This window comes from Lynx rufus, unplaced genomic scaffold (assembly GCF_022079265.1).
Source record: "Lynx rufus isolate CCGP_SWC_20201006 ecotype Redwood Valley unplaced genomic scaffold, mLynRuf1.p SCAF_3, whole genome shotgun sequence".
Classification (NCBI taxonomy): Eukaryota; Metazoa; Chordata; class Mammalia; order Carnivora; family Felidae; genus Lynx; species Lynx rufus.
This window is the reverse complement of record NW_025814845.1, coordinates 42,842,927-42,865,552: the sequence shown is the minus strand read 5'-3', so window position 1 is coordinate 42,865,552 and position 22,626 is coordinate 42,842,927. Positions and strand designations below refer to the sequence as shown.

At 39.8% G+C, this 22,626-nt stretch overlaps 2 protein-coding genes across 2 annotated transcripts in view; one reads left to right on the top strand and one right to left on the bottom strand.

Annotated features, from left to right (window-relative positions):
- Positions 1-13,140, top strand: part of IGFBP7 (insulin like growth factor binding protein 7) — a 73,964-nt gene extending 60,824 nt beyond the window's left edge. Inside the window, exons 2-5 of the mRNA XM_047090854.1 lie at positions 2,196-2,305; positions 10,797-10,913; positions 11,649-11,775; positions 13,002-13,140. Of these exons, the coding sequence (XP_046946810.1) occupies positions 2,196-2,305; positions 10,797-10,913; positions 11,649-11,775; positions 13,002-13,021 (374 nt within the window). The 3' untranslated portion in view covers positions 13,022-13,140. The remainder of the gene's footprint in view (positions 1-2,195; positions 2,306-10,796; positions 10,914-11,648; positions 11,776-13,001) is intronic.
- A 62-nt stretch (positions 13,141-13,202) lies between these two features.
- Positions 13,203-22,626, bottom strand: part of POLR2B (RNA polymerase II subunit B) — a 42,068-nt gene continuing 32,644 nt past the window's right edge. Inside the window, exons 17-25 of the mRNA XM_047090853.1 lie at positions 22,508-22,604; positions 21,445-21,539; positions 19,711-19,961; positions 19,529-19,618; positions 19,184-19,291; positions 18,101-18,214; positions 17,555-17,715; positions 13,908-14,103; positions 13,203-13,457 (exon numbers count right to left, since the gene is read on the bottom strand). Coding sequence (XP_046946809.1) covers positions 13,368-13,457; positions 13,908-14,103; positions 17,555-17,715; positions 18,101-18,214; positions 19,184-19,291; positions 19,529-19,618; positions 19,711-19,961; positions 21,445-21,539; positions 22,508-22,604 — 1,202 coding nt within the window. The 3' untranslated portion in view covers positions 13,203-13,367. The remainder of the gene's footprint in view (positions 13,458-13,907; positions 14,104-17,554; positions 17,716-18,100; positions 18,215-19,183; positions 19,292-19,528; positions 19,619-19,710; positions 19,962-21,444; positions 21,540-22,507; positions 22,605-22,626) is intronic.

Here is a 22,626-nt window from a genome sequence, read left to right as displayed (position 1 = left end):
AGGAAGTGGAGAGCTGAAATTCAGAGGGGACGATTAACTCATTCATTCAAGAACCGGCAGTGAGCATTGAGGACAGGCCGGCTTTGGTTCTTGAGAATTGTGCTGTCATACCTGGGAGGGGGCCGAGGTGGCAAGGAGGGCAGGCTCCCAGCTCTGCCTCCCTGTTCTGTGGACTGACCCTAATCTCTCTGAAGGTCCCTGTGCCCACAGCCTGGCATTCTTAATTAGCAGAAGTGAAATATTAATTAAGTACAACCCACTAAGAAGCAGGTGTGCGAGCCTCTTCTACAGCAGATGCTGGGGAGCTGCCCCCCACTCCCCAAGGAGCAGTAAGCGAGCCCAGCTCTCTCTGTTGGTTTCAAAAGTGTTGCATTTCAGAGCTGGACCAGCAGGTGGGGTTACTTGCATCAGGTCCAGGTGATGTGTAAAGGATTGGAGTCCTGAGACTTTCCTGTGGCATCTTACTTAGGTATTGCTTGGCTGATTGGAGCAGGTATCAGCACTTCTTCCATAAAGGCCCAGATTGTCAATGTTTTAGGCCATACAACCCTGGCCACAATTGCCAGACTCTAGGCATGACTGTTCCAATAAATCTTAATTTATAGACACTGACATGTGAAGCTCTTTTAATTTTCACAAATTTTTCCCCCCACCAACCATTTAAAAACACAAAGACCTCTTAGGACCTGTGCAAAATCAAGTGGCAGGCCAGGCTTGGCCCATGGGCCATAGTTTTTGCTGGCCCAAGGATGTCTTTAGGAACAAAAAGGATGTATACCATTGTTGGTGGTCCTGTGTAATTACCGGAGGGGATAGATCTGATACAGAAGCCCTAGAGATGTGTTTCAGAATTGGCGGAGGTGGGGAAGGGGAGATATCACTTAGGCTCTCCCTGTGTGGTCGGTCTCATACCTGTTGAGGCTTTTAGGCAGTGCCTTGACAGGTCCCCCCACTTGCCAATGCCCCCTTGCCCAGGAGCTAGACACTTAGAACTCTGGGAAAGAGCTATCTCCTTGGGTGTCCTGGTCACACACAAGAGACCTGTCACTGCTGCTGTTTTATCCACTGCATCCCCCAACTGAGAAGAAAGACCTTTCTACCTTCTCCCCGGATACCCAGGCCGCTTCTGTTCAGAAGTACCTTTGCAGTCTCCAGGGCACACAGCACTCTACATTTTTGTCTTTGATGAAAGTCATCCATTCCTGCCTGATCACTTTGATTTGTCAATCTTAGACCCTAAGCTTCTTAAAACAGGGACTGCCATCTTTTCTGGGTGCTCAGCACCTTTTCAAATATCTTCTTAGATTTTTTTCTTTCATTACCTAAGGAGTGGTTGGGTATTGCCCTCTCCACCAAAAAAATATAGAAATTCTGATAAACAAAAAGGAAAAACATTAAACATTTTGGAACTGAACTTCATTATTTTGGAATATCCCAGATAATGCAAAACAACTGGTAAATTTATTTTTTTTATCTTTTAGTATAAAGTGTTTATTTTTTTTTAATATACAAAATCTATTGTCAAATTGGTTTCCATACAACACCCAGTGCTCATCCCAAAAGATGCCCTCTTCAATGCCCATCACCTACCCTCCCCACCCTCCCACCCCCATCAACCCTCAGTTCTCAGTTTTTAAGAGTCTCTTATGCTTTGGCTCTCTCCCACTCTAACCTCTTTTTTTTTTCCTTCCCCTCCCCCACGGGTTTCTGTAAAGTTTCTCAGGATCCACAGAAGAGTGAAACCATATGGTATCTGTCTTTCTCCGTATGGCTTATTTCACTTAGCATCACACTCTCCAGTTCCATCCACGTTGCTACAAAGGGCCATTTTCATTCTTTCTCACTGCCACGTAGTACTCCATTGTGTATATAAACCACAATTTCTTTATCCATTCATCAACAACTGGTAAATTTAAACCATTAAACATGATTTGAAGGAGTAGAAAATTTTGTAAATAATAAATTTACAATCATTCATCCTAATGATTTTTGTTATTTAGATGTATGCATTTCCAGAGCAGAGCTTAAAATCATGCTGGTCGCAGGGGGAAACCAGTCTGATCTTTGAAATTTGTCTAGATAATGCACAGAAGGGACAGCCTCATAAACATAATCAAGGACTTACTGGCTAGCATGCTGACTGATGTTAAAGACTGTTTAAAAAGACGGGTTTCGCTTTGTGTCCTCTCTTGTAGGTCCTTCCATTGTGACACCTCCCAAGGACATCTGGAATATCACTGGCGCCCAGGTGTACTTGAGCTGTGAGGTCATCGGAATCCCAACCCCTGTCCTCATCTGGAACAAGGTCAGTGACACAGATTTCAGGAAGACATCCTCGACTGACAGTCTCCCCTCTCACTGTGCAATGATGGCAGTAATCTAAAACCTTTGGCCTCTTCTATTACCTGCAGCTCCTCAAATGTGGTGAAGCCTTGTGGCCATCTTGCAGACACCTCGCCTGGCTCTGTTGAACAATTTTACTGACCTCAAAAATAGTCTCTGCTTTTGTGATCATTGCCTGAGAAGGGAGCCTTAGGAACTAGAAGACTATAATGCTGAACACACTAACCCACCCTCTGAGTGTGTGCATGTGTGAGTGTGAGCATGAGTGTGTGTGTTCCCATCGGAGACAGTATAGCATAGTGAGTAAGGATGTGAGTCTCTTAACCAGGTTGTTGGAGTTCTAAGCCTGGGCTTTCTTAGCCTGAGCAGTATTAACATTTTGAACCAGATGATTCTTTGTTGTGGGGGCTGCCCTGTGCATCATCCCTGACCCCCTATCTACCAAATGCCAATAGCACCCTCCCCAAAGTTGTGGGAAATGTCTCCTGGGGGAAAAATCGCCTAGAATGAGAATGAGTGCTTTAAACCTCAGTTTCCTCCTGTCTGGTGAAGGCAGCATAAAAAATCTGTAAAGGTTGCATAGAGTAATGCAGGTAAAATTACTTGGCTTGTTATCAGATACATAGCTAGAATTCAGTTGATGGTAGCTACTGTTCCTGGAAATATATCTCTTCAAGTGGCATTATCTTGTGTAACTGTCTTCACATTTGAAGGACAGCATATTCTCAGCAAGTCTGTAGAAGGCAAAAGAAAATACTCATTTGCCAGATCAAATAATACTTCACAGTTATACTGTACATTATTTTTCGTTATGTCCCTTTTTGTGCATTTTGCCTCGGTTAAGCCTCACGACAGCACTATGGAGTAAATATCATCAAACTTGTGCCAACAAAAAGGAAATCTAGTTTAAGTAAAAAGGTATAACCAGATACTCCTTTTTGGCTGGTTTACTTCTCCAGCAAGCTCTAAGGTGGTCTCTCTTGATTATTTTGTTTGCTGGTATCTGACCAGAGGATCAACTTCTAGAATTCCAGGCGGATTGTGGCTCCTGTGGTCAGAACTCTTTATGTTGCAAGTTGTAGAAACTCACTTCAAACTACTTTGGGCAAGAAAAAGGGAGGGTGAGGAGTGGTGATTCCAGCCTCTGGGACAGCTAGATCCAGGTACGCAAGTGGTCAGGACTCTTCGCTCTCAGTGTATTGGTCTCATTTTTTTTCTTTTACCTCAAGAAGCTTCCTCCACACCTTAGGCCGCATTGTCACTGGCAGCTCCAAGCTCATGTTATTATCACAGCTTGAAGACTCCAGAGGAAAGAAAGGGCTCCCCCTCTCCCTGCTGCATTGTAAATCCCATTGAAGGACTCAGGTCGGGTCACCTGCTGCCCTCTGGCTCCCCCAGGTGGCCAGAGGGGTGCATCACCCCCCCCCCACAAGGGAACCATCCCGTTGGGAGGGAAGGGTGATTCCAAAAAGTGCCTGGGAGTGGGGGTGGGCAGAGACACCACCAGCTACATTACAACTAACTTTTACAGCTGAAACTTCTGTTGAAGAGAATAATAAAATTATACCTCCATAAATTTCTTTTTGGAAGGGGAGCAAGGAGCAAGCAGTGAAGAGCAAAAATGCAGCCAGTGAATGTGCGCCTCCTGACAAAGCTGCTGCTGCTCCTCGTTGCTTATTTGGAGGCTTTGTTCAGAGGGTGGAGAAGCGGAGGAACAACTTTTCCAAAGAGTATCCATAAAAAGCTCTGTTGCAGTTCTCTAGGGATTATACAACGAGAAGCCAGGGTGACCCAAGTGTCTGGAGTCTATGACCTTATTGACAAATCTTGGCAGAGAATGATTTCCTCAGTCCTTGCTCTGCCCCACCCCAGCTAACATACATACATACCAGGGGAATAAATCTGCCTTGGAATCTTTTCCTTTAAGCTTTTGGGATAATATGGAGCAGAGCCCACGGGCTTCCCTGAGGATTTGTGACTGGAGGTGGGGGGCAGAGGAGACTTGCCAGAAACGAGCAAAAACCCAGCTGCCAGGCTCTGCTGAATTTTCTGTACCTTCTTAATGTAATTTGCCACATGCATGACCTAAAGCAATGTTTTTTTAGGCCGTGACCCATCAGTGAGTGTTCAGTTCAATGTTAGGGATCACAACCAGCAGATTCTTTTTTAACTTTTTTCTCTCAGCGTGGTTGCTTGCTTGCTTGCTCTCTTTCTTTTTTCTTTTCTTTTCTTTTCTTTTCTTTCCTTTTCTTTTCTTTTCTTTTCTTTTCTTTCTTAATGTGTATTTATTTTTTGAGAGAGAGAGAGAGCACAAGAAAGGGATGGGCAGAGAGAGAGGAAGACACAGAATCTGAAGCAGGCTCCAGGCTTTGAGATGTCAGCACAGAGCCCGATACACGGCTCGAACTCACGAACTGTGAGATCATGACCTGAGCCAAAGTCAGACACTTGGCCAAGACACCCAGGTGCCCCAGATTCTTTAAAAATAAAAAGAAGAACAGAAAATATCCTAAGGCACATCGATCACATTTAGTAGGGGTATCATTTCATACAACTTTTCTTTTGTATATTCCAGATCCCAACGCAGAATATACTTCTATGGGCCATGTCACCGACCCAAAAAATTAAATAGGCCGTTTTTTCCCCACTCTCCCTGTAACCAGACTGTTAAGAATACAAGCAAAAAAGGTCACGTTCAAATTCAATTTAAGCATAGAAGTGATTTTTTATTATAAACGAATATTAGAATCTCAGTTGTTAAGCTGAAGTTCAAAGAAGGTAGCATGTCTTTCTTGCTCAAGAATTCTCAGCAAGAGCAGAGCTGACAGAACAAGCCTGCTGCTCTCCAGACACTCAAGTAGTACCTCTTGTGGCTGCCACAGCCCAGTGAACAGTCTGTACTTTTCTGCCCTGTAGTTATCATATGATATTAACAAGCCCCATACTTTTTCACAAACCTCCAGCCTACAAACATTCCAGGAGCAATATTTTGATATGGGGAAATGAACTGAAATAGCCATATTTCAGGCTGAAATAGCCTTAACCCGGGTAAGTCAGAGAGATGGTGCTTACAGAGAAGATAAATCATCTAGAATTCCTTCCAAACACTGGGAGTTTCTGAGACTGAGGCTCTCTATTCATTTCTTTTCCTGCCTTGAGATTTCTCCAGATTTGGGCTTGCAAAACCTAGAATATTTTTTTTAATTAAAAACAGTAAGGGGGTGCTTAGGTGGCTCAGTCAGTTAACTGACTTTGGCTCAGGTCATGCATGGTCTCGCACATATCTCTGCTGTCAGTGTGGAGCTCGCTTTGGATCCTCTGTCTCCCTCTCTTTGCCTCTCCTCTGCCTCGCACGTGTTCTCTCTCTCTCTCTCTCAAAAATAAACATTAAAAAAATTTTTTTTAAATAATAAGTGATAATGGTAATAAGGAGAAGCTCTCCAAAGATGTAAAAAGAGAGTTCAAAATCTCCCTTTTTCCTTCCACTCCCTAAAATAACCAGTGTGAACTGCCCTGGTTTTATCTTTCTATACCCTCACTTGTGCCCATACATACACCCACATATCCTCAGTATATGGAGTGAGGTAGGAATATAGTGAGCATATTACTCTGAAATTTACTTTTCTCAATAAATACTTTGTGGGCATCCCTCTAGGTCTGCTTCTCAGCAACTACAAGATATTCCAAGTATGGATCTCCGTAATTACTAAATCATTCCTGTATTGTTTCTGTGGTTTCCAATTTTTGACCACATTAAATAATTCAACTTTAAACATGAGTCTATATATATCCTATATGTAAGTCCTTCCCCCCGCCCCGATAGGATAGAGTCCCCCCAAAAGATACATGACTAAGTATGTCAAAAGATTTAATGCTAGTGTTAATAGACAATGTCAGATTACTTTCTAAATAGATTGTAGTAGTTCACACTCCCCCAGTAGGGATGGGTGCCATTTTCCTGCATCCTTACCAGCATTGAATATTGCCCTACTTTTTTTTATTATTATTTTCTATTTTAGAGAGAAAGAGTGCAAGAGGGGGAGAGAGAGAATCCCAAGCAGGCTCCATGATTGGTACGCAGCCCAACATGGGGCTCAATCCCACGACCCTGGGACATGATCTGAGCTGAAATCAAGAGTTGGACGCTCACCCAACTGAGCCACCCGGGCACCCACTTTTTAATTTTTGTTAATGATGGGTAAAAGAATTCCTTTCATTACTGCTTTGATTTCCTTGACTACATTGAGAATATTTTTTTTCACACTGTAGTTTTGTGGGCTTTGTTTTTTGTTTTGAGACAGAGCACAAGCTGAGGAAAGGGACACAGAGAGAGAGAGAGAGAGAGAGAGAGAGAGAGAATCCCAGGCAGGCTCCATGCTCAGTGTGGAGCTGGACACTCCCTGGGATCATGACCTGAGCCAAAATCAAGAATTGGACACTGAACCAACTGAACCACCCAGATGTCCCTTTCACATTGTAGTATTTAAATATTTTTGTGGTTCTACAATTTTTTTAAATATTTGTTTTATTTTCATTACCGTATAGTTAACAGTGTTCTATTAGTTTCAGGTATACAATATAGTGATTCAGCAATTCCACACATCACCCAGTGTTCCTCACAAGTGCACTCCTTAATCCCCATCACCTATTTCAACCATCTCCTCCTCCACCTCCCCTCTGGTAACTGTTCCCTGTAGTTAAGAGTCTGTTTGTTGATTTGTCTTTTTTTCCCCCTTTGGTTTCTTAAATTCCACATATGAGTGAAATTGTATGGTGTTTGTCTTTCTCTGACTTATTTCACTTAGCATTATACTCTTTAGCTTTATGTTGTTGCAAATGGCAAGATTGCATTCTTTGTATGGCTGAATAATAATACTCCATTGTGTATATATACCCCATCATCTTTAACCATTTAATAATGGACACTTGGGCTGCTTCTATAATTTGGCTGTTGCACATATTGCTGCTGTAAACATAAAGGTGCGTGTATCCCTTTGAATTAGCATTCTGTATTTTTTGGGTTAATAATCAGTGCAATTACTGGATCATAGGGTAGTTCTATTTTTAACTTTTTGAGGAACTTCCATACTGTTTTCCATAGTGGCTGCACCAGTTTGTGTTCCCACCAACAGTGCATGAGTATTCCTTTTTCTCCACATCCTCGTCAACACTTGTTTCTTGCTGTTTTGATTTTAGCCATTCTGACAGGTGTGAAGTGGTATCATTGTGGTTTTGATTTGCATTTCCCTTATGAGTGATGTTGAGCACATTTTCATGTGTCTGTTGGCCATCTGGATGTCTTTTTTAGAGAAATGTCTGGTCATGTCTTCTGCCCAGTTTTAATTGCATTGTTTTTTGGTCTTTATATATTTTATATATAAGGTCTTTACATACTTTGAAGAGAATATTTTCATGTTTGTGTTTTATATGAATTGCCTATTCAAATATCCTTTACCCATTTTTTATTTTTGAGAGAGTGAGCATGAGCGGGGGAGGGGCAGGGGAGTGGGGGATAGAGGATCCAAAGCATGCTCTATGCTGTTAGCACAGAGCCTGATGTGCGAGTCAGACTCACAAACCGTGAGATCATGACCTGAGCCGAAGTCCATCACTTAATCAACTGAGCCACCCAGGCACGCGCCCCCACCCCCCCCCGCTCCTTTACCCATTTTTCTGTTGGGTTATTATTAGTCTGTGGCTTTTTGTACATGAGAGATAATGACCAACTTTCTCACGTATTACAAATATTTTTTTCCTAGACATTTTGTCTTTAATGGGTTACAGTGGCTGGAGATCTGAAAGTTTCAACAGACATGTATTTATTTCATCATAAACCTCTTCAGAAACTTCACCAAAAAGGCACAGCAAATATGTTCCATACTGCATAAATGTCCTTTAATGGTTCCCTGAAATTCAGTGAAGCTTCAAAATGTATTAACCTGTAAGAATCAGACTAATCCACCCTACTTCCAAAGTCATTGGCACTTTTTTATTATTAATTGCTTATCTGCAATAGGATTCAGGAAGACGTTGTTACAGCTAAAATCCAAGCAAGAAAGGACTTCCTGGGTCTTCCTGATTCTCTCCTAGCTGACCCTTTATGGTGAGCAGGACTGCTAGCCAGTTTTTTGTGCCTAGATTTCGAAGGGTCAAACTCTGAAGCACTTCCAGCCTATTGCACATCTGTAGAATTGTTTTAGAAGCCACTTTTTTCAGCCTGCATACTTTTTTCCCCCCCAAATTAGGGAACACATTTATCAGTGAACTCCCCTTATATAAGGGAGCAGGGGAGTATGCCATATAAAAAATTCACTACGTAGTAATTCTTGACATTCTACAGGTTTTCTATGTGGTGTGTACCTTTTTACAATATATTAAAATATGAGTTCCATTAAACATTCATTTTCTAATCCAATACTTAACAAGAACAATTTCTCTGTACATAGTGAACCAGGTTTCCTCACAGAACACTCTCCCTAAGAGTGACATACTTTGAGGACCAACAGGTTAGTTGTGGAGATTCAGTAATTCAGGCAGTAGTGTTTTTTTGCTCTGGTCACACACAAAGCTCTTAAAGAACCCTAAAATTCAGTAAAGACCAGAGATCTATTACTTTGGCCATTAAATCAAATTAATACTTAACACCATTATTAAAGCCATTTTTAAATATTTCAAAATCTGCACAAAAACAAAAAAACTGCACTAGCATGAACTGTTTTGCCAGCTACTTGAGAAATGGAAGGAAAAAAGATGCCTGTTCATCTGTTTTGTCTTTCTAGCGCTTATATGTGAAAAACACTAAGATACCTGGTTTTCTCTAAGTCGCAATATGGGGAAATCCAAGGGGGGGAAAAGCAAACAAGCAAAATCCAGGCATTCCGAATCAGTAATGCTAGATACTTTTTAGAGTAGGAGTTGGCCTAGGTCCCTCGTGGTTTGCAGAGCCCTGGCCCTGGTGTCACACCACAGAAAAAGAGTAGGTTTGAAGTCGAGACCAGAGTGACAGCACGTGGTAAGCGTGGGATCACGCAGGAGAACAGCAGCACTAATGTGGAGGGTTCGTACTGTAAGGTGGTCTTTTTTGGCTTAGAATTTGCTTAATTATAAAAGAAAAAAATGAAAGCTACCTGTGAAATTGTAGATCCTTTTTTCTAATTAGAGGTAGTAACATCAAGCTAGCTCTTAAAGGTGGCCTGGGATGGAATAAACAAACATTACTTTATGTATCTGTGTGATTTTTTAAACCCATCATTATCATACACCTTAAAATATTTGTATTCTGTGACTCAAGCAATTCCACTTCTCCAAATTTATGCTAAATCTATATGCACAGAAGGGTTATAAGTAAATTTTACTTTTCCGTATATTTTTATGTATTTTCCAGAGTTTATATAATGAACACAGTTCAGGAGGGGGAAAATTAGGACAGTGTTCATTATTGCCCTCAAACCAAGGTGCATGTCTTCTTAACCCATCCCTGTTCTCACCATGACACACACGGGGGTAGGCAGCTTTTGTCAGGTCTTTAGTAAACCATTTGATGAACCCTTGGCCCTCAGAACAAAAGGAATGATATTGGCTTTGGACTCGACTGATTTTCCATTTCTGTAGTGGTTGCAGGACCTGGGCTCTTGTATAAGGTCCCAAGAATCAGACCTAGCACTTGGTGACAGTTTGTCAAACATGGTGTGGCAAGCAAGAAAAAACTCAGCAAAGAAAAACAGAATTTATGAGGGCATGAGTGAATGATGGTAGCCAGTGGCAGGAAAGTATGACGGTGTGTATTCCCCCAAGCATGCAGAAAAATAATTTAAAATACAAAGGGGCACCAGATGGCTCAAATGGCCATCTTGGCTCAGGTCATGATCTCACTGTTCCCAAATTCTAGCCCTACATCGGGCTCTGGTCTTGACAGCTCAGAGTCTGGAGCCTGCTTCAGATTCTATGTCTCCCTCTCTCTCTGCCCCTCCCCCGCTCACGCTCTGTCTCTCCCCAAAAATAAACATTAAAAAATAAAATATAGGGGCGCCTGGGTGGCTTAGTCGGTTGAGCGTCCGACTTCGGCTCAGGTCATGATCTCGCGGTCCGTGAGTTCGAGCGCCGCGTCGGGCTCTGTGCTGACAGCTCAGAGCCTGGAGCCTGTTTCAGATTCTGTGTCTCCCTCTCTCTCTCTGACCTTCCCCCATTCATGCTCTGTCTCTGTGTCTCAAAAATGAATAAATGTTAAAAAAAAAAAATTAAAAAAAAATATATAAACTTAGAGGGAAACTTACAGGAGGAAATAAAAGAAGATCTATATGTAAGTATTAAGGAAAGGGGAATATGGAAATTGCTGGGTTTAATCCAGTTAGAAAGTCTGATGTATGCCCTGTACAATTCTAAGAATGTTGATCATGTTCCAAGCTGATAAATCAATGCAGAAAGCCCAACAGTATTTCCTTTTGTTTTTGCAGGTAAAAAGGGGTAACTATGGAGTTCAAAGGACAGAACTCTTGCCTGGTGACCGGGACAACCTGGCTATTCAGACACGGGGTGGCCCAGAAAAGCATGAAGTCACTGGCTGGGTGCTGGTGAGTACAAAGAACTGGCAAGGATTTCATTCTTAGGATTAGACACTGCAAACCTGGCAAAGGTGCCAGATGTCCTGCCCGGGCTGAAAGAATTTGCCCTGCCACCGTCTTTGCAATGGCCCTACTAGGAGCCTGCTATTCCTCTTTCAGAGGTAACTCAAAAAAAAAAAAAAAAAAAAAAAAAGTTGAGGTTGTTTGAATGTTTTGGAAATAACCAACAAATAAATGAGAACTAATTTTTTCTCTTAAGAATTCAAAGCAGGGGCGCCTGACTGGCTGAGTCAGTAGAGTATGTGACTCTTGATCTCCGGGTTGTGAGTTCAACCCCACGGTGGGCTAGAGCTTACTTTAAAAAAAAAAAGAAGAAAGAAATTCAAAGCAAAATCCTCACAGGAAACTAAATGTCCCGAGCATTAGTTAATCAATTATTAACTTTACTTGACGTGTGATATTGCTAGATAGAACTTATACACTCTGTCAAGGTCTTCCTCAAACTAGTATGTGTACCTGTTGGACAGCTCTTTACCTCTGCAGGGTGATCAGAAGTTGTCCATGGTGTGCCCTCAGAGCGTGAATCCTCCTAGCAGAACACAAAGAGCAGCTCAGTCCCCCAGCACAGCACTGGTGCTATTTCTAGCAGTCTCTTTACTATTCATCTTAAGAAAGAATGAGCTGAAGCCACTGGGAAAAGAGAGGACTGCCACAGAGGAACTAAACATCCTTTCTCCTTCACAGGTATCTCCTCTCAGTAAGGAAGATGCTGGAGAATATGAGTGCCATGCATCCAATTCCCAAGGACAGGCTTCAGCATCGGCAAAAATTACAGTGGTTGATGCCTTACATGAAATACCAGTGAGAAAAGGTAAGTAACAAATCTTACAACCATTTAAAAAGAACTCGTGCTTTTGTTTAAAGAGAACCAAGGCCCTTTAAAAAGGGCTAATGCTTTTGTTTAATAACAGAACCAAGAATGAAAACATCAGACATAGCTCTTACTGAAATTTGTATGTTCGTTATCCACAAAAGCATGCTACCAAAATGTAGAGCACGTGGCTATAAAACAACATCTGGATGCCTATGGAACACTACTGTTAGGACTTAGGTGCTTCACCTTATCTTACATGTAAGAGTTAAAACTCAAATTTGAAGGGAATCACTTCTATTTCCCATAACTTTCTATCCACGTCGCATTTTTTCCTTGGTGTTGTGACTATTACGTTAAACTTCCATTTAAAAGTAAACGATTGTGGGCAATTCTGGTTCTTCACTTTGAGATTTTATAAGAAAAAGCCAGGGGCGCCTGGGTGGCGCAGTCGGTTAAGCGTCCGACTTCAGCCAGGTCACGATCTCGCGGTCCGTGAGTTCGAGCCCCGCGTCAGGCTCTGGGCTGATGGCTCAGAGCCTGGAGCCCGTTTCCGATTCTGTGTCTCCCTCTCTCTCTGCCCCTCCCCCGTTCATGCTCTGTCTCTCTCTGTCCCAAAAATAAACGTTGAAAAAAAAAATTAAAAAAAAAAAAAGAAAAAGCCAGAAGAGGAAGTATACTGACAAGTACCCAGCTCTAGCTGCCTCTATCCACTTCACCATCAATATCCTGGTGGCGTCAGAGTGGTGCTACTTTACATTTCTATAGTTCTAGTGGACTGATGTCCGAACTGGCTTTCTCTTAAACCAAAAATAACAAATTTATCAGCATCTGTCCCACCGTGCAGATCACTCACCTGTGGTATGGAAGGAGGAAGTATCAAGTGAGCATGTGTTTGGCCAGAATTCTCTTTGGCCAAGATGTGTAAAGCGAGGTGATATCTCAGCTCTGCCACTAATCCTCCACCTGAAATTTTGAACGAAAGCCTCTCTAGCTCTCAATTTGCTCATTTGTGAAACGAAGTCTTCCACTTCTATAATAAGGCCCATCTCTTATGCATAGACCGGTACAAAAATCACAGCCCAAATTCCAAAGAGCACGTCACCATAGTTACTTATATATCCTTTATCCTCACATATATGGAAAACACTAAAGTACCTGAAAATTAGTTACAGATATGGATGTGGTTGACTTTCTAATTTTCATCTTTTTCTTTTTTCGAATAGGTGAAGGTGCTGACCTATAAACCTGCAGAATATATTAGTCTGCATCACTAACAGCAGTCCTGGATAACTACAGTCCTGGATACTTGCTGTAATAACCAGTGCTTGCCTAATAACCAGTTTCTTTTCATCCAACCCACTAACGCTTAGTTATATTCACTGGTTTTACATAGAGGAAAATCCAAAATAAAGGTAACACATCAAGACTATCTACAAAAATTTATTGTCTATTTACAGAAGAAAAGCATGCATGTAATTAAAATCAATAAAATGCTTTCTCTCACAATGCAGTACATTGGGTTTTTTTCTGTTTTAAGCCATATTGTAAAAACAAGTATTTACAAGCATCTTGAGGCTTCTTTAAAACAGCTAGACGCTCATCATTCGAGGAGCAATACTCATAGACATAAGTTCCTGAAACAGCAGTTTGCACGCATAAGGCATTCGCACCAAAGAAATCTGGGGGAGAGAAAAAAAGGTAATTAGCAAAACTATATTTGAAGTGACCCCATTTATCTACCCCAGAAAAAATTGTAAGGACTTGGTAGTGTAGATGATAAATAAGGGAGTAGGCTGGTAGCATTCCTCCTGCTGCCTTGGCTTTTTCATGGTTTTCTCCTGAGCAGCTTTGGTATTTCAGCCTTTCTGTCAGACATATTTATATTCGCCCTTCTCAAAAGGTTTTTTTTAAAAAAACTCCTTAATTTAAAATGTTTAAAATTCCTTGTACAAGTCATTTCCAAAAGATGATATACTGGTTTTTCTCTTTTTCTCACTTAAAACTTATGGAAGTATTAATCAAAATTGTGAAAATGTCAATCTGTTCCACCACACTGAACCTGCCTGGATGATTAGACCAACATGGTTATATCCTAGACAAAGTATCAACTGCCCGTAAGGTCTACACACCTGAGTTTTATTGCGACAGCCCCGACATTCATATGTATGGGTCCTCGTGTTAGCAATTGCCATTATTCCACAAAGATTGCAAACATGAACCTGATAGGGATCTGATGCCTCAAACAATCTTTCCCTTAAAAACTGGGCTGCTCCATGGGCAATCTGACAATCTCGTTCCATTTCTCCAAAACGCAGGCCACCATCACTGTTAAGGAACAAACAACAGATTATTTTGTACTTATTTTCTATTACTAACACCACCTTGACTTTCCAAATCCGTTTCTCCATGAATGAGTCTCCCAGGCAATCAAGCCTGAAATGATAAATGTATGTTGGCAAAATTAATGGAAAGAAGAGGTGAATGATCACAGGATTCCCCAATATGGAAGTAAAATGAAATACATTGTTCAAATGGCCAAAAAGTGGATGGTGACAGTTTCCCTAACACTCCTAATGTACAAAATACATAAAACCAATGATTTTCTAATATTACCAAAAAAAACAATTTATCGGTCAACTTTGGAGGATGAAAGACAACTCATTATTTTGAAAACTGATAAAGAATGAAGCATTTATCATGCCTTTAGGAACTATGTCACCAGGTAACCAGTTGAAACAAGATTTCTCTCTACAGAACTATTCCAACTATTAAGTGACAAAATAAAATTAAGGGCTTCAATCATTAATAACTGCTAAAATCACTAAGAGACAACCAGATACTAGAAATCTACAATACCACCTATACAGTATTACTGCACAAGAATGCAACCCTTCATATCATCAAAGCTCAACATCTAATTAGCAGTTTACAAGAAAAACAGGAATATACAGCCCAAGAATGGAATCAGCAAAATCCAGCGTGTGAGAAAACACTCCAGGACAAATAATCCAATTACTTCAACAAATAAACTGCAAGGAAAAAAAGCTGGAAGGCAATCTATAGACTTAAAAAAATAAAAGCTTTAGGGGCACGTGGGTGGCTCAGTCAGTTAAGTGACCGACTTTGGCTGAGGTCAATGATCCCACGGTTTGTGGGTTCGAGTCCCACATCGGGCTCTGGGCTGACAGCGTGGACACTGAAGCCTGCTTAGGATTCTGTGTCTGTCTCTCTCAAAAGTAAGCATTAAAAAAAATTTTTTTTTAGATCAATCAACTGCAAAGCACGGACTTCTCTCCTGATTAAAATTAACCTTTTTAAAAATTATTCAATCGGGTAAATTTGAACATTGGACACTGAATATTGAGGTAGAGGTGACCCTTGAACAACACCTGAGTATGGGGCACTGATTCCCCCCCATAGTCAACAATCATAGTCAAATAGAACTTTTGATTCTCCAAACACTTTACTAATAACCTACTGCTGACTGGAAGACTTACGAATAACAATTAGCACATATTTTACATATGTATTCTTATAATAAACCTAGAAGAAAAAAATGTTAAAGTATTTATAGTATTGCATCAAAATCCGTGCATAAGTAGGCCTGCACAGTTCAAACCTGTGTTGTTCAAGAGTCAACTAAATACTGCGATTAGGTTAGTGTTCTAATCTTTTCAAGTAGAAGTTGTCTGGGTGTGGCCTGTGGACCCAGTGAGGGTGAAAACTATTTTTATAATTCAGCATATTTACTTCTTTCACTGTGTTGACATTTGCACTGAGATGGCTGCAAAAGAAACAGAGTAAAACTGCTGAACGCAAGTCCAGGCAGTGGAACCAAACGCACTAGCCGTAGTCATGCTCTCCACTGTGAAGGGAGGAGGGAAAAGCCAGTTTTACTTAAGAATGTCATTAATGAAACTAAAGAGTTTTACTAAACCTTGACTCTTGAGAGTACACATTTTTAATATTCTATGACCTAATGGTAAGTTCTAAAGCACTTCTATACTGAGGATGCTTGAAGAAAAAAACTTGCACGATTCTGAACTAATCACTTTTCCCAAGGGAGTATATCTTGAAAAAAGAGCTGACAGCAATTATATTAATTCAACACTGAGAACACCAACTATCTGGCAGACATTTTTAGGAAAATGAACAAAGTAATATGCCTTTCACTTAAAGGAAAATAATTTTAAATATCTGTTGAAAATGATTAAGCTTTTGATCTTTCAGTCAAAAATTAGAATTTTAGAAAACCTCTATTCAACATTATGGCTTTAATAGTGTCCCAATAAAACACTTCTGATAACACTGGTGAAGCCACTACAAATGTGAACTACTTTTGGATAAATATGTCAACATAAGCCAGTATTTTCCAAACAGCCAATTATGGTGCTACAAAATTGAACATGTGTGAAAGATACACTCAAAGTGCAAGACAAGACAGTGGATTTTAATATAATGAATACAAAAGATTCACTGAGTTGGCTTCTACATTACAACTAGCCTTTAAGAAACTACAACTTTTCATTTTGGTGTAGCATCAAAACATAATATCCAAAGTCACCTGAAAATGTTATTAAAATATTCCTCCCTTTTCCAACCACGTATCTATGGGAAGTAGGATTTTCCTTGTATACTTAAATATAAAAAATAAAATACTGCAGTGGACTGAATGCAGAAGCAGACAGAAGAATCCTGCTGTCTTCTAGCAAATCAGCTCATTAAAAAGATTTGCAGAAAGGTAAACCAATGTCACTCATTACTAAATTTATTTGGAAAATATATTTTCCATTAAAAACGTTATTTGTTGGGGGCACCTGGGCGGCTCAATTGGTTGAGCATCTGACCCTTGATATCCGCTCAGGTCATGATCTCATGGTTCGTGAGACTGAGCCTCATGTCAGGCTCTGCACTAACAGCATGAAACCTTCTTAGGATTCTCTCTGCCTCTCTCTGCCCTTCCCCTACATGCACATGTGCAAATGTGAATGGCTCTTTCTCTCAAATACTTAAAAAATTAAAAAAATTTTAAATGTTATCTGTTAATATGTAGTGGGCTTATTAGTGTTATTTTTTAATAAATTAATATTCTAAGTCTTAGTTTTAACTTCTAACATGATTAACATCAATAAATACAACTTAAAAGTTCTTTGAGGTCCTGGAACCAAGAAATTTGAGAACCACTCTTTTGTAAATCTATTCTAAACTACATTTACAGAAAAAACTGGTATCTGGACTTTGCTTAAAAATAATCAGGAGTTGGTAGGAATGGGGAGATGAACGTAACAAATCCCACTGTTAATTATGGAAGTGGAGAGACAGGCACATGGGGGTTTCATTATACCATTGTGTCTATTTTTGTAAGTGACAGTTTTCATTTAAAAAGGCTAATTAATACTCAAGCCCTGCATCTGGCTCTGCGTTGACAGTGCAGGCTCTGCCCTGACAGTGCGGAGCCTGCTTGAGATTCTCCCTCTCTCTGCCCCTCCCCAACCTGCACTCTCTGTCTCTCTCAAAATAATTTTTTTAAAAATAATAACGATGGGAGAGCCTGGGTGGCTCAGTTGGTTAAGCATCTGACTCTTGATTTTGGATCAGGTCACGATCTCACCATTCACCAGTTCAAGCCCCTCATACAAGGCCTGCTTGGGGTTCACAGTCTCTCTCTCTGTCCCAACCCCCCTCTCTGTCTCTCTCCCCCCAACCCCACTCTTAAAAATAAACATTTTTTTTTAATAAATAAATAATAACAATGATGGTGATGCAGCTCTCTTACCGAGATCTACCCTCCATGGGCTGTCTATTAAGGATCTGAATAGGTCCCCTGGCACGAGAATGAATCTTATCATCCACCATATGCTTCAAACGCTGGTAATATGTAGGACCAATAAAAATTTGTGATGTGATTTTTCGACCAGTGAACCCATTGTACAGGACCTGAAACAAATTTTGGAGTACAGACTTAAAATACTAAATATACATGCACATACTGTATGATTTCATTTATACAAAAATCAAAAGACAAAACTAATAAAAGGTCAAGAGAATGTTTACCTTGGGGTTGGGTGGGAAGGTAGTAGAAACTGGAAGGAGACATGAGGGGGTATCTAGGACTAAAAGGGTACTGGTAATTTTCTTTTCGAGATCTGGGTGCCAGTCACACAAGGTGTGTTCACTTTGTGTAAAATAAATTCATCAAGCTGCACATTAATGATTTGTGTATATAAAGTATGTGTCATACTTCAATAAAAGGGTTGATCTTTTTTATGAAAGTACACACATACAAAACAGAACAGACATAACTACTAAAGAGCAAACGTACCTCATTTCCTCTGAGATGGTAGCCATAATCAGATAATAGATTAGAAATCTTCTGCACATTAACAGCATCATTAAATGGAGTGGCATCACCAATTTCACCTTTGTTAGCTGATACCTTTAAAAAAAAAAAAAAAGTATTTAAAAGGCTGCATCCTTTAGTCTCCTCTTAGAAGGAGACTTTCATTAATAAAAATATATTCAATTTAAATCCTTTCTATACAGGTAAGATTTTGAACTTAAAAATCTATGTTATATAAAGCTGTAATACTATGTTTCATTTTATTAATATCTTACATGAAATAGTATTTATGACAAACTAATCTACCAAAAAGATTAAACTAATTCCATTATAAGCCTTCAAAAAGGAAGCTATCAGGGGCACCTGGGTGGCTCAGTCGGTTGAGCGTCCGACTTCGGCTCAGGTCATGATATCACAGCTTGTGAGTTCGAGCCCCGCGTAGGGCTCTGTGCTGACAGCTCACAGCCTGGAGCCTGCTTCTGCTTCTGTGTCTCCCTCTCTCTTTGCCCCTAACCCACTCACATTCTTTGTCTCTCTCAAAAATAAATAAACATTAAAAAAAAAAAAAAAAAAAAGGAAGCTATCCCTGAGACCAGACACAAAAAGAATGAGACTCCCACCTATGGCTCCAAGAAAATGACATTTTAATGCCCTAAAACCAAGTCACGCATGTTAGGGTTAGGGTTAGCCATTCCACCTTAACAAGATACTTAAAATTAGAAAACTTTATAGCTAGTAATATAGCTATAAAATTATTAAGTGCATACTGAACTAACCACCAATGAATTAACTCTTCATCTATAGAAAAGAACCAGTCTAAAGAATAACCATGTATGTATGTAGAGGCTGGATGTAGTAAATTTTACAAAAATTCTGACATAACCAAAACTTCACAAATTTTTGCCAGGGGGGAAAAAATCATAACCAATTTAAAAGCAGGAAAATGAGTATCATACTAGCTTTTTCCAACAAAGAACCCCAAACTCAAATATGACAGAAATCACATATCATCATTTTGGAAGAAACATTAGTTTGGAGTATATATTTTTAAAGAAAATCTCTTACCTTCCCTTGAAGACATTCAATCAAGTGACCAATAGTCATACGAGAGGGGATGGCATGGGGATTTATGATGATATCAGGGGTGATACCTTCACAGGTGAAAGGCATATCCTATAAAGGGATTTTTAAAAGGAGACAAACTTAACTCTCTTAGCTACAAAACTAGAACTGGCCCCCACCCTTGAAGTTTTCTACGTCCACAATTGTGCTCAACATGGTATCTTCATATACTTATTCAACACTAAAAAGTCAAGCCTTTATCACCTTTGTACTTTTAAATTAAAGCAAATTTTAATAAAATGTTAAACAGAACTTTGGGTGGAGGTGAGGGAGATAAAAGACACCCACCTCTTGTCTATACTGAATACCACAAGTACCCTTTTGACCATGTCGACTAGCAAATTTGTCTCCAATCTGTGGAATTCTAACAGAGCGGACCTGAATTCATACAAAAAGAGGTTAGTTCAAACTGGTTTACTTTTTATAAACAGCTCTTCATAAACATACAAATATGACAAAGCTATACTCACCCTTATTTTACAAAACTTATATCCTTCCTGATTGAGAGTTACCATAACCTGATCCACAATTCCCGTCTCACTAGTTCTAAGAAATGTGCTACAATCTCTCTTGGTATAGCGTCGATTAGTGCCCTCCAATTCATCTTCATTTTCAGGCAAGGTGACTGTTTTGCCTATAATAACATCATCTCCTGACACACGGACTCCAGGAGCTATCAAACCATCATCATCCAGCTTGTCATAAATGGCATGCCTCATACCTATGAAGAAACAGACAAGGAATTTTCTGAAATGGTACTACTATATAGAAAAGTATTTACAATGTCACATAATCCCTCTAAGAGATTAAAAAGCAAATACATAAATCATTTCCAAGTCAGAGGGAAGTTCACAGGAATCTTTAACACCATGAATTTTTTAAAAAAAAGCACTGGAGGGCGCCTGGGTGGCACAGTTGGTTAAGCGTCCGACTTCAGCCAGGTCACGATCTCGCGCTCCGTGAGTTCGAGCCCCGCGTCGGGCTCTGGGCTGATGGCTCAGAGCCTGGAGCCTGTTTCCGATTCTGTGTCTCCCTCTCTCTCTGCCCCTCCCCCATTCATGCTCTGTCTCTCTCTGTCCCAAAAATAAATAAAAACGGAGAAAAAAAAAATTAAAAAAAAAAAAAAGCACTGGACTGAGCACTGGAAAATCAGACTATTTGCTGGGTGACTTTGGATAAGGGTGTTGCCATGTTCTGATCTCTTTTTTACATGAAAAGGAATATCAAGGAGAAAAGACTATGCCTCTAACACACATCCTCCCACAGAAACTTTTAATTTCATCTTGTGGAAATCTTAACTTCGATGGACATCAATTCATTACTGAACAGAACCACCCACAGGAATGGAATAGATGATTTAAAAAATATAACACATTTTACTTCACACAATACCATTAGAAGTCAAAACTGTGGCGGAGATGCCCCATTTCCCTGGGACATCCCATCCATTCCACTGCATACACAGTTTTTAAGTATCTGTGAAAATAACTAGAAAATAAGTTTGAGTTTTCTAGAAGAAACAAAAAAAAAAGTGCTAGGTGTCCTCTCATTTGTCTGTTAAATGTACACAAATACTGTGATTACACAAATGTAGTCACACTACAATGTGGAGAGGAGAGGGAGTTCCCATGCAAACACATAAACTGACGGACAGTTCACAGTACAAGAATGGGGCTGTAGCGTATTATATGAAATTATATGACCTCTCTAATCTCCTAAATACCCTCTTCAATGCAGGATCTACCAGGATGGAAGAACTATAACAAGCCAGCTCTTACATGCAAAGACTTTTAGCAAACACACATATTTTCTTATATAAGAGTTCTAAGAATAACATGAAAACATATTCTCATGTGGTGGGAGGTTGGGGGGAGGGAGAAGAAAAATTATTCAGGAAAGCAATGGTAAAGTTAACTAACTTTAAATTCCATAATTTAGGGGCGCCTGGGTGGCTCAGTCAGTTAAGTGTCCAACTTTGGCTCAGGTCATCATCTCACAGTTTGTGAGTTCAAGCCCCACACTGGGCTTTGTGCTGACAGCTCAGACCCTGAAGCCTGCTTCGGATTCTGTGTCTCCCTCTCTCTGTTCCTTCCCCCACTCCCACTGTCTCTCCCTCTCTCAAAAATAAACAAACATTAAAAAAACAATAAAATTTTAAAAATAAATAAATAAAATTCCGTAATTTAAACATCAGTATCACTTACCTTGGCATGTTTCACGGGTTGGCTTCTCAAAAACTTCTTCTTGATCAAATCCTTTTTTAGATTCCTGTTCTTTATATGATCGATAGAAAACAGACCTAAAACACATGGTTATAAAGGTAATTTCTACTTTCCTTTTATAAAAGGACTTAGAACATACCAATAATTTTTACTTAATTGTTATTTGGGAGACAATTTAAACCATGAATCTAGGACAAGAGTTAACTGTATTAAGGGTCAAAGTTAAGTCCTAACTGCTGTTACATGGGCCACACATGTAGCATTTGACCCATAATCTTAAGAAAGGTCACTAAATCCAACCTCCTATCTGAAATAAGAATCCCTTCCATAATGTCCCTCAGAGATGGTCACACAGGATCTGCTCCAATATTTCTAGTCAGAAGTTTATGATATTCTGCTATCATGTCTACCGTCTACCCTCTGATCCTAGTGCTATCCTCTAAAACTAAACAGAAAAAAATCCATCTTCTAAATTCCCAGTTTTCAACCAATCTTCATATGCCATGCATTTGAGCTTATTTGCCAATAAAATAACTGAAGCATGATAAAAAAAAGATTGAAAAACACACTATAATTTTAATAGTTATTTATGGATCCTAAGATTACAGGTTTATTTTTATTTCTTTAGACATTTCTGTATTATCTAAATGCAAAGATGTCTTTGCTTACCAAAAAAGAGTGTGGGAGGTGGGGGCCTCAACATATTAACATCTGAAAATCCTGAGACACAAGAAATAGTGTCTTCAGTCACTCATGACCATCAACCAGGCCTCCTGTTTTCTGGAGTCAGGCAATGATTTCACACTATATATAGGCATCCACACAACAGTATGTGTCTGCCAAATATCCACAAAGCATCGTGAATTGAGGCAAAAGATTAAATATCTTAACAGAAAAATTTCTCTGCTGTCAAGTCAGATCAAAATCTCTTCTAGCCTGATCTTCGAAACCACCAAAAAGTTTGGATACATAAGCCAAACTTGCTTTTAAAAAACTTTTTTTGATTAAAATATTAATGTTTTGACAACTGTTGTAAATAGCTGACCTGAAAAAGCCTCTGTCTACAGCTGAACGATTCATGATAACAGAGTCTTCTTGATTATATCCAGTGTAAGATGCAATCGCCACAATGGAGTTGATACCTGTAGTGCATGTAAAAGCATA